We start from the raw sequence: 17,732 nt of genomic DNA, 5'->3' as shown, positions 1-17,732 counted from the left end.
GGGGGGACATGAATTGGAAGATCTGTGCGAGGGATAGGAGCGACCGAGCGAGAAAGGGGGGGGGGGGGGGTAGGAGGGTGTGTGTGTAGGGGGGAGGGCTATGTTCCTTCTCACACGAAGGAAGACCAGAAATTCATACTTTTAGCGACTTTTTGACATTTTTTCCTGTAAAAAAGCAAGGAAGATAACTATTGACAGACATGTAAATGAACCAATTACGGCATCTGAGCTCGTGTTCCTCATGTGCGTCATCACTGTGTACGGATGGAAGCTGACGGGGGGGGGGGGGGGGTAGGGTGGGAGAGGGGGTAGTCCCCTCCCACACGAAAATTTGCATTTTTAGAATTGAAATTAAACAATCTGGTGCACATTTAGGGTAACATATTTGGACAGTTTTCTATAAATTTTGGAAATATTTGGAGGGGGCCAAGATAATTATTATGTCCCTCCCCTCCCGCTTTTACCCCCCCCCCCCCCCATCGGCCCCCAGGATCGAAGCCCCTGGTTATTAATAGGAACTAAAAATGAGGAAAAGGCAAATAGAATTGGTAGTGTTCAAGATTTACCTCGAACTATCAGTCTAATGATTCCACCTCTTTCGGGCATATCGCTGTAGTAGTAGTGATGTACTCCGGCCATGGATTCGCTTGCCCTGCTGATGTAGAGTTCGCCAGATGACACGGAAGCGGAAAGGTCTGTCTGACCGTTGAGCATCCACACGAGTGAGCCTGTGCCAGTTCCCACAGCGTTCATGACGAGACGTACTTCTTCGTCAATGCTGGCAGTTACCGTCAATTTATAGGGTGTGAAATGGGCTATATTTTCAACAGAAGACAACACCATCCAAATACACCACGTACTAACGATTTGACACATTAATTCCATTCTTAATTTAGATCAACATGACTATTACTTTATGATTCGTTCCATGAATGAAAAAAGAAACTGATAATAAACATAGAGAAAATTAGGGCTAACCTCTCTTTCATTGAAAAATCGATTAAACCGAACGTCAAGATTGGCACCATGAATGTTTGTTTTCATACTAAAACTGAAGTCATTACCTAAACGTTACTTTGTAAATTTGTAAACGGAAATTTGCTGTCATTTGAGACTGTGATTGGACTGTCTTCGACTCTAGGGCACATCTTTATTTTATATAGGCCTATACATCACATCTCTTATCAATGTGCTACCAAACCATGATGCTATAGAACTTCGCGTGAAGATATAAAAATGCAAATCTATAATCTGACCTGACGACAGCCACCTTCCAATACCCTCAGGCGTGAATACAGCTTGCAAAGATAAACATCGCATTAAATTCATACCGCAAATGGTAAGTATATTTATGATAAGTCAGTGTCAGTGCGATAAAAATAGTGCGCCACATTTACGTCGGGCCAGGAAAGACACCCCATAAATCATTATTGAGTTTTCAGTTTGAATTTTCATTGGTTGGGTTAGGTACCTATTGCTATTGCGACTGTGTTTTCATCGTGACTGTTATAAAACAGTCTAGTAATCAATTGATAAATTACCCTAAATCATCATGTCCGCAAGTCAGCATGTACAATTTAGATTTTGACTCAAGCCCCAGTCACATAATGCTTTGCGTCCGACGTTACGTCCAAAAAAGTCATTTTTTTTTTCTGCGGACTCCCGCGGATCCTTTGCCGTCATCAGAAAATTTGTTCAAAACATACGGGGAAAAATGCGGGCGATACGGACAAATACTACCAGATGCGAGTAGTTGCGCTCACTTGCGGGTAATCTTGCGAATTGGCACATAATAGTTCTGAATACTTGCGGAGAGTTGCGGATATTTTCGGATAGTTACGGATAGTTACAGATTGTTATAAGTAATTATGGACGGTATGGTTTTCTTTGACGATCCCTGCTGAGTCAGTGTATTATGACAACAAGGTTATCACATTTTGGACTGTCTTACATTGTACACTGGGAAAAACTGAAATTGAATTACGTACAAGTTCGTAATCCTTTAATTTGCTTAACAGTAATAAAAGTTATACTGTATAACGAGGCATTTTTGCGTGCACTTTAATTTCGCGAATTTCGCGAGTGCCAAGATTCGCGAAATTAAAATGCACGCGAAAGTCCTTGTTTACACTATATGTGACCCGCTACAACAAATGGTCCTAAAGTCGGGCGAGATTGATTATTTGAAAATTGCATGACACAATTCCCGAATCTTTCTGCTTTAAATTGATATATAACACATCATATGAAAGTAATCGGCTGCGGAGATATCAATGTCTAAAAGAGAGCATGTCGAGACGTCTGTTTCGAGAAAAGCGCCCTAAAAGTTCTCCTTGCGACGCAATCACGATCAAGGGACACGCAAGTCAGTATTCACCTCCGGACAATAGAAGGTAAGCCCTAGCAATCCCCAAAAATGCTCATTCAAACACAGCGTCTGCGGTCTCCTCACCGACCAATCAGTGACCAGGATGCCAGGAGAACCGGCTGGGCATACCGCACCCCGCCCGCACGCACCATTCGACTGTGCAGTGTGCGAGCTTCACGCTTCGGTTAGCCGCAAGCAGCAAACTGACCACTGAGATCACTCTGGTCGTTGTTAGGGGCGGAGCCTATGTGTGGCGCTCAATCCAAATGTTCGAACCAGTTTCTGCTTCGATGAAACGCCAAAAAAAAAAAAAAAAAAACATGGCCCAGAAAAACGCTATTTTCTGGTCTTTCCTTTCATCATTTCCCTTCAAAATTTCGACAGATGATAGAAGACATGTGAGACTCTAATAATATGTCAAATTCAGAAAATCGTAAGTTTTAACCAATTTTGATGCTCTGACTTCAAACTCGATTTTCACGGCTTCGACCGTGCGCGACTTTAGGACCATTTTGTTGTAGCGGGTCACAATATGCATTGAACGCCAGTGGCACTTCGCGAAAAATTCATGCCACGAAAAAGGCTGTCGGCTCCAATTCGCGAAAAATTCATGCCGCGAATATATCATGTTTTACAGCATGACATTTGGAACTTGAGGTTTAAATTTTATTTGTGCAACTCAAATATGAATAAACTTCATAAATGTAAAGAATACATAACCTAATCATACCACAAGTATAATACAATATAGATCGATAAGTTAAACATTTGAGTAAGAAAATTATTACTTACAGTCATAGAATAGACATGTGGTTACGCTGTCGTTGTGCAGCGATATTCATGACTTATTAGGTTATGTTAAAAGCAATGTTTATTACATTTCCAGAAAAAAAAAGACATCAAGACTTTCAAACACTTTAAAAACTTATATTAGGACCTTTACTTTTCAACATTTACTTTAATGATCTTTGCAGATTATCCGACATGTATTGCTTTCTTTTATACTTCTTGCCGATGATTAAAATATTTTTTCTCCCACCAAAATCCATTTACCTTTGTCCATACTGTCAATTCTGTATGAAAAAAAATGACTCAATGGATATGAGCCAATGAATTATCACTAAATCTTCAGAAAACAAAGTATATATTATTAAGTAAGTCTATAGAAGTTTAGGCGCAGATATTATTTTTGATGACTTTCATTTAGAACGTGTATCTCACATACGAGTCTCGGTATTACAGTGGACGATAAACTTTCGTGGAAGCCTCATATTATTAATATCAGCAAAACAATTTCGCGTAATATTGGTATCATTAAAATACTTAAATCTCATATCCCGTTGTCTTCTTTGTTGACGTTGTATTTTTCATTAATATTACCTTATCTTAATTATGGAATTTTAGCATGGGGTAGTGCCCATCAAACTTTATTAGATAAACTATTGTTATTACAAAAAAGGCACTTCGTAATATTTTTGGTGTTTCACCATGTTCCCATGCAGATCCATTATTCGTGAAAAAAAAAAGATTTTAAAGATTAAAGATTTGTTGTTTTTTTCAGCTGGGTCAGTTTATGTTTAATTATGACATAAATGCACTTTCCAGTATTTTTAATTGAATATTTCCAAAAAATCATTTTTTTAAAAAAAATAAATATCCCACCAGGCGATCTAATGAGTTTCATTTACCCCTTTTGAGAACCTTATTGGCGCAAAATACATTTATTTACACTGGCCCTAGATTCTGGAATTCTTTAAGCTGTGATATAAAAAACTCTTTATCTTTGGAATTCGTTTAAGCGTAAGTTGGAACGGTTTTTGTTGAATTCATACTAAGATAATATACTATTCATTACTTGGCTGGTATCTACAACCTAAGGGTTCATAGTCAATCATTTCATTCATTATTGTGTATTTTTTTTTTACATTATCTTATTTGTGCAAACTTTGCTGAGCTGCTGGAGCTCTGAAGCACCTCATTTCCCTCTTTTGATCCCGATGTTCAGCGTGTTGGCTCTTCCTTTCATGTTTCGTTTTTTTTCTTTCCTTTCTTTCCTTTATTACTTTCAATGGTATACCCTTCTGTCAAGTCATGTAATGTCGTGTGTTTCTCCTGTCTTGTTCTGTTCTGTTTTGTTCTATCCTGTCTTTATACACAAATATGTTCACATGAAAAATCCTTTGAGTCATCCACAATTTACAAGCATGTTTTTCAGTGAACCTCTCAATTCTATCTTTTTTCTTCTCCAGACATAACTTTGTATCTTGCCGGTATGCATGTATAATTCTTTATTTGTTAACTATCATCTACCATGTAAAGTCGAATACATGCCTATGTTATATCTTCTGATTCGTTTCGTGTTATGTTTGCCGAAAAGAAAGAAAGAATGAAATAAATGAAATGAAATGAAATGAGACACCCCTCCCACACCGAAGTAACTATAATATAATATAATATAATATATATATATATGTATATATATATGTATATATGTATATATAGAAAATGTGATACACATTCCATGGAGCGTCGAATGAAAGGTGGGTAAGACAATAGAGAAATATTAAATTCGTTCTCATTTTATAATAGTTATCGCTGTCCCACACTTTTCCCAGTCAGAAAAATGAATGTAGGTTTAAATGCTGTCACCCCATCCCCTACCCAAAATATTGCCTTTTCGAAAAATATACATTCATTGAGTGCAAGAAAAAAAAATCAGTGCCAAGGGTCAACCAATGTCATGAGTATATCGGTGCTACCTAAAATGACCATTTGTGGGAGAAATTTCATAACTTGACCACGCGGTTCTGCCTCTCCACTGCTCTGACTGTGTTGTTGCATTCCTTCAGGTAAATGCACTGCAGCTTTGCAACACGAGTTGTGTGGCTTTCCACTAGTCTCTGTGTTCCCATGCGAGTGGAAACTGGAAAACTTCGAAGGACGTAATCGTCCGCAGCATCCCTAACTGTCCGCAAATATCCGTAAGCGGACGAATGTGTTGAGATACGTTGACTTGCGGTTACTTTCGGATACTTACGGTGGACGTAAACGAACACAAACGGACGGGAGGTAAAATATTTTGCGGAGAGTCTGCGTCCAGGCTACGGATACTTACGTTCAGTTACGGATAATTACGTTTGGTTACGGTTACTTGCGTAAGTCTGCATCCGTAGAATCCCTCTGCGAAATTTTGAACATTTCAAAATTTCGCAGGCTTGGTTCCGTCATTTTGCATTTCTTTACGGGTGAGTTACGGACAATTACGTCCACATACGTCCCTGCGGATGCCTGCGTCCACGCTGCGTCCCCCTCACTCATCCGTATCTATTCGCGGCGGACGTAACCCATCGTAAAGCACCGTGTGACTGGGGCATTACACAAAAGCCGTTTGTTGGGGAAAATCGGGAATGTTATAATTTATCCAGTTTATTCTACGTTCAATATTTAGTTTCTGTCTTCTTAGGTTGGAAAATAGATAGTACATGCATTACATAAGCAGGGTTGCTAGTCGGACGTGTAAATGTATATGGAAGCAAGAAATGGTGGAATGGGAATCCTAGAGGGATAGATGACGTCTTAATATCAGCAAAAATACAGTGTGCCATGAGTAAAAGTATTTTACCGTCAGAACGAATGAACAGAATCGTAGCGGTTGTTGTCCAGTTGTATCGTTCAGCTCGACATGAGTAAGCTCCGAAGTTGTCTCCATTAGAATCAACAGGTAAGGTGACCTTTGCCGAAGAGTTGAGATAGCTTTCGATATTTGAACCCGATGGTAACCGACATGAGGAGACATCATCACCGTAAGAACACCAGCTTGCCACATCTGACCCCGTGGTCAAGTCTATTGACCTCTTAAAGGTCAATGTACTCGTTGTGTCAGCACCACTCAGAATAGCGGCATATGATGCTGTTTGACTGGGATCATAGGTTGGGTTGAAACTAGCACATGTCATGTCCAGTATATTCCCTGCCCATGCAATGAAACAGATGTAAATTACTGGGACACTTGAACCGCATCAGCATTTGGCAGAGTCTCGGAGCAATTATCTATCACAAATTATTTTCCAAGAAAACGTAAAGAAGGATAGAATACATTACAGCAAAAGACAACAAAAATGATTGACACAACCGTTTTAAAGAGAGGTATCACTGAAAGAAACATAAAAAAAACATGCTTGTTTAAATGTTAAGGCCCTGTCACACCTTTACGGGCAAACCTTGCGTAGGCCTATGTCTTGCGAAGAACAATTTTGGCTATTAAACCGGAGACCCCCGCAGATGACCGCACATGACAGTACCTACAAAGTTTTAGCACTTATCTCGCCCGTAGTTCCCACGAGTTGCGGACGCAAGTCCTATTTACCAGCAGCCAAGTTTAGGCCCTGTCACACCTTTCCGGACAAGCTACGCGAGCTTGTTGAGTGTGGGGGTTTTCCAGCATGGAGGGCAATTTTGGCGGGCGGACAAAGATTTTGGCGAGTTTCGCATTCGTCTTATCTGCTGCATGGACCCTAACTTCACCCTTGCTACTTAAGGCTTTGTCACACATTTCCGGGCAAATAGCCTTGCGTGCGACTTGTTAAGAACAATGTTTACTACCCAGAGGTCCCCACAGATGACCCGCACATGACAGTACCTAGCACGCATCTCACTCGTAGTCGCCCAGAGGTGCGCACGCAAATCTATTTAACCCGCAACCATGTTTAAGGCCGTGTCACACCGTTCCGGGCAAGCTACGCGGGCTTGTGGCGAGGAGGTAGTTTCCAGCACGTAGAAGATTTTCAGCGGGCGAACAAGAATGTTTGCAATTTTCGTTCATGCCTGTTCATGCCCGGAGGTGCTCACGCAAGCCGATTTAACCGCAGCCAAGTTTTGAGCATGACCAAAACTTTTTCCGGGTGAGTCGCGGGGATGCCCGGAGAGGTCCACTCAGAACGCCAGTAGGAGGCCCTTAGCGGCAGCACTTCCCAGGCAACTCCCACGCAGGTACTTCGCAGTCCCGTATGCAGCCAAGATAATGAAATTCTGTGGGATTTCAGCCATTCCATCAGAGGAATTCCTTCCTGAGTTGTCAGCCCCCATGCGACTGGTACAAAGGTCACACAGTATACTCGCAAGTATAATTTAAGTAGAACGCGTCCAGCAGGTAAGACACATGCGCCAACTGACTCGCCAAATGTCCGGTATGCTAGAAAATCCCTATACGTAACAAGCCCGAGTAGCTTGCCCGGAAAGGTGTGACAGGGCCTAAACATGGTTGCGGGTAAAAAAATATGCGTGCGCACCTCCGGGCGACTACGGTTGAGATACGTGCTAGGTACTGTCATGTACGGATCATCTACGGGGACCTCCGGGTAGTCAAAATTGTTCTTTGCAAGTCGCACGCAAGGCTTGCCCGGAAAGGTGTGACACGGCCTTTAGGCCCTGTCACACCTTTCCGGGCATGCTACGCGGGCTTGTTGTGTGTGGGGATTTTCCAGCATACCGGACAATATCTGAGGGCGGACAAGGATTTGGGCAAGTCAGAGCATAATATGTGTCTTACCTGCAAGACGCGTTCTACTTAAATTCTACTTGCGAGTATGCTGTGTAACATGTGTACCAGTCGCGTGGGTGCTGACAACTCAGTGAAGAAATTCCTCTGAAGGAATGGCAGAAGTTCCACAGAATGTCATTATCTTGGCTGCATACGGGGACTGCGAAGTACCTACGTAGGAGTTGCCTGCCAGGTGCTGCCGCTAAGGGCCTCCTACTGGCGTTCTGCGTGGATCTCTCCGGGCATCCCCGCGACTCACCCGTAAAAAGTTTTGGTCATGCTCAAAACTTGGCTGCGGCTAAATGGGACTTGCGTGCGCACCTCCGGGCAACTACAGGCGAGATACGGGCTAGGTACTGTCAGGTGCGGACCAACTGCGGAGGGCTCCGGGTAGCAAGTTTGTTTCCCCGCAAGTCAACCCGCAAAACTTCCCCAGATTAGGTATGACAAGGCCTTGAACATGCTCAAAACTTGTTCCGAGTGAGTCGTGGGGGTTGGCTCGCAGAGGTACAATTGTACACGCAGAACACCAGTAGGAGACCCTTACCGGCAGCACTTCTCAGGCAACTCCAACACAGGTACTTCTCAGTACCTGTAAGTCGCTCGTAACAGAAAACGGATCGGTTTCAAAGGTCTCAGGCAGGTCACACGGAATACACGCAAGTAGAAGATAAGTAGCACGCGTCTGGTAGGTAAGAAACAAGTGCGAAACTCGCAAACATTCTTGTCCGCCCGAGGAAATTCTCCTGCGTGCTGGAAAATCCCTCCTCGCAGCAAGCCCGAGTAGCTTGCCCGGAAAGGTGTGACACGGCCTTTACATTATACTTACGTGTATTCCGTGTGACCTGCGTGTCAGGCGCATGGGTTTTGTTTGTTTGTTTGTTCATTTTCCATCTGCGAGAGATGGCTGGATAGCCCATATTCAGCTAAGTTAAGCTGGTCTTCCATGGGGTCCAGTTGGATGTGAGGTGGGACCACTTCACCGGGTTAAACACCCTGCTCTTTGCGATGAATGAATGAAGCGGGATCTTTTACGTGCATGAGTTGTTACTCTCATACACGGGACCTCCATTTTATGTCCTATCCGAGGGCCAGAGTGTTTTGCCTCTTACTAGAGGGGACGGCATGCTTACACACAACATTGCTCCGTCCAGACTCGGGTTCGAACCCGGGCCGCGTGATCGTGAGGCAGACGCGCTACCGACTGAGCCAACTCACCGCCCTGAGCCAACTCACTCGCCCTGGGTGGCGAGTGAGGGCTGACAACTCGGTGAAAGAATCCCAGAGGTCCCTCAGAATATCATTATCTTGGCTGCAGCCGACTCTCAACTACTAGTAACCAGCAGAAACGCATTAACTGACCCTCATTATGCACGCAATCTGATCGTATAGCTCGATCCACGCCCGCAGAACTGACTAGCTACACGGATGTTTTCAGTATCGACACGGTTCCTTGCCAGTAAAACACCTGTATTATGTTCGTAGAATGCCCACAGATGACGTGTGTGACCGGCGCATGGGCATAGACCACGGGCAACTTACGTACTTCAAGCTGGTTAACTGCCTGACCTGCGGCAGCTACAGTCCTCTTGCTGGTGTTCTGCGTGGACCTCTGCGGGCAATCTCCGTGACTCTCCCGGAAGTAGTTTTGAGCATGCCCAAAACTTGGCTGCGGGTAAATCGGACTTGCGTGCGCATCCCCGGGCAACTACGAGCGAGATACGTGCGTATTACGCCCGTAGGTAGGTAAGATAACCGATATCCACACTTTACAAAATGCACTTTTGATGTTCCGCTTTAATACCGATTTATTACCTTCTTCATTTATCGATAATTTTCCAATTGAACTCAGAAATCCATTCCTATCCAACAAGGCATGCAACGGATGTACACTTGAATACACTGTACCCCAAAACACTCTTAGCACACAAATCCGTATGACATGCTGGCCCAAATATTTGGAATAAACTTCCACTTGAGTTACGTAACATCAAGTCTATTAACATACAAAAAAACAGTAAAAAATGTTGATCTCGTAAACTGTGTTCAGACGGAGGCAGTTTTGGTCGGAGTAACTTCGGAGGAAGGGTCGGAGGAAGCTTGGTCGGAGTAACTTCGGAGGATAGGTCGGAGTAGTGCCCGTCTGAACAAGGTCGTGGTAACTTCCTCCGATCGGAGGAACTTACCACGACCTCTTCCTCCGAACGAGATACTCCTGAGTTTTCTCAGGAGTATCTCGCTACCACGACTAGCCGGTCGGAGTAAATTGCCCGTGCGGACAAGCCCTCAGAGTATCTATGAACTTACATACCTTACGACCTAGGTAAATCTTCCTTGGTCAAATCGCAATGTTGACATTTTGCGACTACACGTCTGCGTGTAGTGCAATTCTAGCCTAGTCGATCGCGACGAAGAAGCTAGCGCTCATGCAGAAATTTCCATCAACAAGAATGGAGAAGACAAATGCCACTGGTAACAAACAATCGCATGGTCGACGTGCGCGGCGCTACCACTTCCGGAAGTTAAACCGACCCTCGCATATAAATTGATCGGAGTTTCTTTCCACGACCGTCGTGTGGACACAAGGGTCGTGGTAAGATATGCATTAATTTGAATTTTAATTGCCGTGCCATGAATTTTTACTCCGACTAGAAATACGTCTGAACATGGCTAAAGTACCAGTGATACTTTCTGTAGAAACACTTAACGACTCATTCTTTATTCCTTGTTGTATCTATTATGTTTATTTCTTTCTGAAGCCATGTTCAGACGTATTTCTAGTTGGAGTAAAATTTCATGGCGCAGCAATTAAAATTCAAATTCATACTTATCTTACCACGACCCTGTGTCCACACGACGGTCGTGGGAAGAAACTCCGACCAATTTACCACGGCCTTCGCAGGGATCACCTTGGAGGGTCGGTGTAACTTCCGGAGGCGGTAGCGCCGCGCACGTCGATCGTACGATTGCTTTTTTTTTTTTTTTTTTTTACCAGCGGCATTTGTCTTCTCCATTCTTGTTGATGGAAATTTCTGCATGAGCGTTAGCTTCTTCGTCGCGATCGACTAGGTTAGAATTGCACTACACGCGCACGTGTACTCGCAAAATGTCAACATTGCGATTTGACTCAGGAAGATTTACCCAGGTCGTAAGGTATATAAGTTCATAGATACTCCGAGGGCTTGTCCGCACGGGCAATTTACTCTGACCGGCTAGTCGAGGTAGCGAGATACTCCTGAGAAAACTCAGGAGTATCTCGTTCGGTGGAAGAGATCGGGGTAAGTTCCACCGATCGAAGGAAGTTACCACGACCTTGTTCAGACGGGCACTACTCCGACCTATCCTCCAAAGTCACTCCGACCAAGCTTCCTCCGACCCTTCCTCCGAAGTTACTCCGAGCAAAACTTCCTCCATCTGAACATAGCTAGTGTCTTTGCACGTGTGGATGCACCTGCAGTATACTGTGCTCCTCTGATCTAACTGTGATTCATTCCTTCTCTGTTCATTATTCATGTTATGTCGGGCAAATCATGGTTCTCTGAAGCCATGTTCAGACGCATTTCTAGTCGGAGTAAAAATCTATGGCACGGCAATTAAAATTCAAATTAATGCATATCCTACCACGACCCTTGTGTCCACACGACGGTCGAGGGAAGAAACTCCGACCAATTTATGTGCGAGGGTCGGTGTAACTTCCGGAAGTGGTAGCGCCGCGCACGTCGACCATGCGCTTGTTTTTACCAGTGGCATTTGTCTTCTCCATTCTTGTTGATGGAAATTTCTGCATGAGCGCTAGCTTCTTCGTCGCGATCGACTAGGTTAGAATTGCACGTATACTCGCAAAATGTCAACATTGCGATTTGACCCAGGAAGTTTTACCTAGGTCGTAAGGTATGTAAGTTCATAGATACTCCGAGGGCTTGTCCGCACGGGCAATTTACTCCGATCGGCTAGTCGAGGTAGCGAGATACTCCTGAGAAAACTCAGGAGTATCTCGTTCGGAGGAAGAGGTCGTGATAAGTTCCTCCGATCGGAGGAAGTTACCACGACCTTGTTCAGACGAGCACTACTCCGACCCATCCTCCGAAGTTACTCCGACCAAAACTGCCTCCGTCTGAACATAGCTTATAACGTCATGCCCTGAAAGGGCATGTATAATTTTGTGGTTCGTAGATGATTGTTTTTAGTTTTCTTTTCCTTCCCTCTCTCTCTCTCTCTTTCATTCAATGTAACCTTTACATGACAAAAGCAACACTTATTATGTGAATACATAACTGTAACTTAAAAGTACAAATATGTGCATGTATGTATGTGTTAAGGTATATAAGTATGTCGAGTTGATCTGGGGAGACTAGTATCGGGAGGTTTTATCATCTCCTCCCCTTTCATTCTTCTCTCTCTCTTTCTCTCTAACCCTTATTCCACGAGCATCATGTTGGACCCTCTTGTTTTTCTTCATTGTAATGTTATTCCTTATGGGTTGCTAAACAGTCAAGCTTTGTGCTTATTCTTGGCAATCGTTCTATATGCAATTAAGTTGTAACTTATGTAATTATATTACAGATGTGTAATTGATGAAAACGAAAATTGTTGAAAGCATACTACTGCATACTACATTTTCTACTATGTTCATGACATTGCAGAAAATTGATGTATTTGAAAAAAATGGCATACAGTGAATAAATCAAATCATGTCAAATTAAATCAAATTAATCATGGTGTTAATTAACAACTTTTAATATTGTTTCATGTTTATCAGTTTTACATGCAGGAATCACTCAGCGAAACATGCATTGAAAACATTGACTTACATAGATTTTTCTCGGAAAAGATAAGAAACGAAATATATACATACATCGTACCTTTATATATATATATATATATATATATATATATATGGGTCAGAATTTTGAACGATGTACAATTGAGCCAAAACGAGGCAAAATTTAAAAAGTAGGAAATTCTCCAAATCATTCATCTTACCTGAAAGAGTATAACTCAAGCTTTAATATGAACCCAATTATACTAGGATTTTCCCAGAGGAACAAGTTTTTATTCACCGCTGAAGTTTACCATGTCCAGAGCAGCGAACGTCCGTGAGGAATAGTACTGCACATACATTTGAATACCATTTAACAAAGATCTGATTCAGTTCAAAATCCTAACGTAATATCTTAAGGGATATGTGTTTGTGATTGCAGAATATTAAGCTTGTACTCTTAACCTGTACGTAATGATAGACAACTGATGATTTAACTAAATTCGTCATTTCTGTGGAAATATTGCTCTTCCGCTAAACACTTTCTTAACTTTACGCGCATTTTACAGAAACTCAATATTTTCACCTCTTATTTCACTATCCCATACTTTAATCCTCACTCCCAAGTAATAACATACCTTTTTAAGATGTATCTCATCTGGGCAGTCTCTATAACCCAACAAACATAGCATAGTTTTCATCACGGAGGTTCGCATGTAGCTCATGGACGTTCGGAACAAACAAGATATTGAACAATGCAGCTCTCTTGAGTTGGAAACGCATTCTACTCACAACAAACAGCAACTTCATGTCGAGAACAAACTCCTCTGCAAAATCCTGAATAGATATTACCAATTCTCAATTATATAAGCTTGTTTATCTTCTCATACTGAGGAATCAAAGAAAACAATTTTCCATCTCTCGTAAATGAACGTACAAACGTACGTGTAATCTCAGTGACGTAGTCCATCCTTGAGAACGAATATATTTATCAAAATTTCGTTATCATGAAGTAAATATTCAGGTCCTAAACTTGTTATATAAAGTCTACAATGCAAAATTTGCTTTTTATATAACGAACATGGTCACAGCTAAAATTATGACAAAGAATTAATATAGAAAAACAACAGAAATGATGCTCCGTTATAGAAATACGAAGTTTAGCTGGGGAGGGCAAACGAATACGTTAGGAAGAAATCCCTCTGTGTTTGCTCCTTGTGTTACACACTGATACCGAGGAGAATTTGTGTTATTATATTAGTCAGAAATGATAATAGGTTCGATACTGCAAAGTTTCGTCATAACAAGACACAATAAGTCCATATAACTTGGATATATGATGTTTGTGACTTCGATATTATACAATATGGTTTGTTTTAACAAACCTTTTGTAGCGCGTCATTTCGGAGGCTCGTTATTCATACAGTTTGTCAATACGAAAATTGATAGAGTTCGTATAATTATGAAGATTTTTTATTCGGTAAATGATAGGAATCTCCGAAGGTTAATCGAAAGGCTTATTAATTGGAACATGAAAAATTATGTTCGCTTATCCAAATGTGGAGAAACAAGTTAACAACTAAATCCTCCAATTTCAAAACCTCATAATAACCGTTTTCACCTAAACGAATATCAGGCCCATTCCACTTTTAGAAGAACGGACCTAAAAATAATGATCCTTAATATCTATTTTTCGAAGAATATTTCTAATAACAAACCTCCTGAATTAACTACAATTTTTTTTTTCATTTTGGAATAACAAACCTTTGGACATCGGAGCAACGAATCTTTGGAAGAGCGAACGTATCAAAGTGCAACCTTAAACCTATACTTAATCATTACTTTTTTAAACATGTGTTTTCAAAGTAAGCACAAAAGCACAAACAAATTGACGATCTCTCTGTCTCTTATAATGTAAAATGAAAAAAAAAAATCTTGGAAAAAATTACAAATGAATATTGCTTTTCATTGATGAGTATAGAACAACTCCATGTGATGATAAGCGGAGGATTTGTGTGTTTTCATCAGACAATAATTGTATACTGCATGATTTTTGTTCGCTTGTGACGGCATTTCGATGAATAAAAAACATAAACAAACAAACAAAAACTTCTCCAGAGGAATTTGGTATACCGGGAGTGCACTGGCAATTCTTTTCTCTGTGTGTTGGAGCTCGATCCCTTCTCTGTTTCTCAGTCATTTTCATTCAACTGCTTCCACGTCCTTTTGAAACTTTTCCGTTTCTTATTCAACACATGCTCATTACAGACTTCTTCCGTCATTATCCTGAATGTGATTGCGTAGCACTTTTCGGATTTGTTTTGGTTTGTTTTTTTTTTTTTTTTCTGTGTGGTCGCAGCACGTTCAGGCTATTGAGGGAATGAGAGAAAAATCGTCATGAAGAGAAAAATAAGAATGAATTAAGGCATTTAATATCATGACAATTACAGCGAACGTCCGTTATGGAGACCAAAATTGGATGTGTTCTGTTTGAGACGGCAGCTACCATACTCAAAAGATAAACACTTAGAGCACCTGTCACTAAAAAGTGGCACTGATCATCTTTCTCCTACTATGTAATCCATTGACTTATTCAACCAACGAACATCCGTGAAAAAAACGTTTTCAGTTTGTTATTACAGGTAAATTAAGTGCTGAACGCTATTCACTTTCGGGTATGAGCGGCTCGGTGATTTTGTCATATTTTCAACTAACATTAATCTTATGTGCAGTGATATATTTGTAATTGTCAGAAATTTCCTTTCTCGGTCAGAACGTCCGTGAGCGAAACTTTCAGAACCTGTAACAGTACAAATTGTCTCCAGAACCTCATTAGAAAGAAATTTAAAAGCACAGAAATTACAGATTACGCAAAATTCCATTTTCCTATAACTTTGTTTTAAGTGTTTAGCTGTTTTTGTATAATTAGAGGGAAAACAAGCGTAAAATTGTGAGTAAATTTTCAATTGTTTGTTCATCATGATCACATAACGCCTTAAAAATTCTGAAACTACTGCTCTAAACTCATTGTTTAGTTTGTAAAACTTTATTTGTCGCTATTCGAGCCAAAAGTTTTAAAGAATACAGGACACTTTCGGGACAAGTTATCCCTATCGGAGGGATTGCATACGTCACGGACGTTCTCTAGAATTATTACGGACGTTCGTTCTACTACTAGGGTCATGTTCCAGGACGGATAACTAATCGGCAGAGAGTACCTAGCCTTCCTAACTCTTTCAAAAATTTGAAAAGGTATTGTCAATGCAAATTATAAGAAATTTGACATCCTTACAACATATGTATTGCTCAGAGAGGGATCAGGAGGTGAATTTTCAGAGAAAATATTAATTATTTGCTTGGTTTTTGGTGAATTGCATGGTCCAAAAACTGCGGACGAACCTCAGTCCGCTCCAAAAATGGCATGCAGCTCCTCGGCTAGAGAGCCAAAGGGAAAATGCACCTTCGCCATCAAAGCAAGATGGTGTCCCACTCGAAAACGTTTTAATCATCACGGACGTTCTTTTTTTCTTGGAGATCCGTCTAAAAATATAATTTCGGTTCCTATTTGACAAAGGATGGACAGAAACTCAAAACAAACATATTATCGTGTTGCTAGATCTTAGTTGATTACGACTCAGAACAATATCGCCAATAACGTTTCATGAGCTACGATCTTTATTAGAAAATAGCGGAAGCACGTAAGCGACGAAAACTGAGTATAATTTTGCATAAAGGAATATTACGTCCCATGTACAGCCAGCAGACGTACAATTTTTGCAGGATATGTTCATTAGGTGGAACACCAAATTTTCGTATACGTTACAGTTGGGACAACAAAGTAGAATTTGCAGCAGCGATAGAAATAAAAGCATCACGGACGTTCGTCTGTTTAGGACTTTGATATTTTAATTGTTCTCTGTAATTTTATACGTGCTCATAAAGTTCTTATAATTTTGTGGTACATACCCATGATATGTCAGATCCAGAACATGGTCAGATATTAGATGCCACGTACCATTAAAAATGCACATCATTAGTTTGAAAAACAAAAATTATTGTGAAAATAGCGTTTTTACCGTATTTTTACGCTTTAAGTCCTTGTGAAATGAAAAATATCAGGCAAAAGTCAACCAAACCATATATTTCCTGAAAGGAAATTTACCAATCTTTGAGATGACATGAAAAAATCTGGTTTCCTAGATCATCCTGGCGTGTTCTAAGGGAAAGAATGTCATAAGGTACGAAAATTGGCAATTGTACATCGTTCAAAATTCTCACCCATATACATATATATATATATATGTATGACTTTGTCTTATTCAGAATATTATTTTGCCATCGTTTGTCTCCTTGTTGTTGTTTTTTTCATAGATCAGTTGAATGAAATAAACATCTCAAAAAGGAACTTAGACAACTATTCCCCGGACATTTCCGAGATGTATCGTGACAAAACTTACCAAGAACGGTCATGTTGAGGCTGAAAATGACTGCGCATCGAAGCACTAGAAATCGGAATGATTGTTCCATTGTTGTTGTTGTTTGTTTTTGTTTTTTTTTACCTAGTCAGGAATACTATGCTGCTGGTCAAACTGTCACCACGGCATAGAATCACTCATATGGATTATGTACACCATGCAACGGCATCAGGTAAAAAAGAACCATTAGTGAACTTCTCCTTTGTAATTCCCTGAAAATGTCAGTGAAAGGTTAGTGAGGCGCTGTATGCACTATGCGACCTGCACCTGCGTTCTGGCGCGATTTGAGAGTGTCCTCGAGATCTCATTGCGTTCGCAATCTCTTCAGTACATCTTTGCGATCTCCCTGTGAATTCCCTAGGAAATGCTTTTGACCCATTTCCGCGCATGCGTTCATGGTAAAGGATTATGCAAATTGCGTACCGGTATTCTTCCGCACGCTGAACTTGGAGCATTTCTCAAAAAGGAAGAGCGGTACCTTGCCCGTATGACTTTTCATCCAGGAATCGGTCAATCTTATGTTACCTCCGCAAAGGAAGGAGACTATGTTTTCATAGGCGTTTTTTTTTTTTTTGTCTAATTGTAAAATAA

At 41.1% G+C, this 17,732-nt stretch overlaps 1 protein-coding gene across 1 annotated transcript in view; it reads right to left on the bottom strand.

Moving 5' to 3' along the window:
* The window catches only part of LOC139745651 (uncharacterized), a 120,030-nt gene extending 102,894 nt beyond the window's left edge, over positions 1–17,136 (bottom strand). Inside the window, exons 1-3 of the mRNA XM_071656048.1 lie at positions 17,124–17,136; positions 5,991–6,338; positions 567–815 (exon numbers count right to left, since the gene is read on the bottom strand). Coding sequence (XP_071512149.1) covers positions 567–815; positions 5,991–6,338; positions 17,124–17,136 — 610 coding nt within the window. The remainder of the gene's footprint in view (positions 1–566; positions 816–5,990; positions 6,339–17,123) is intronic.
* Between the last annotated feature and the right edge of the window lie 596 nt (positions 17,137–17,732).

This window comes from Diadema antillarum, unplaced genomic scaffold (genome assembly GCF_040938485.1).
Source record: "Diadema antillarum isolate AM-2024a unplaced genomic scaffold, OU_Dant_1.0 seq00001282_RagTag, whole genome shotgun sequence".
Taxonomy (NCBI): Eukaryota; Metazoa; Echinodermata; class Echinoidea; order Diadematoida; family Diadematidae; genus Diadema; species Diadema antillarum.
This window is presented reverse-complemented; position numbering and strand designations above follow the sequence as displayed.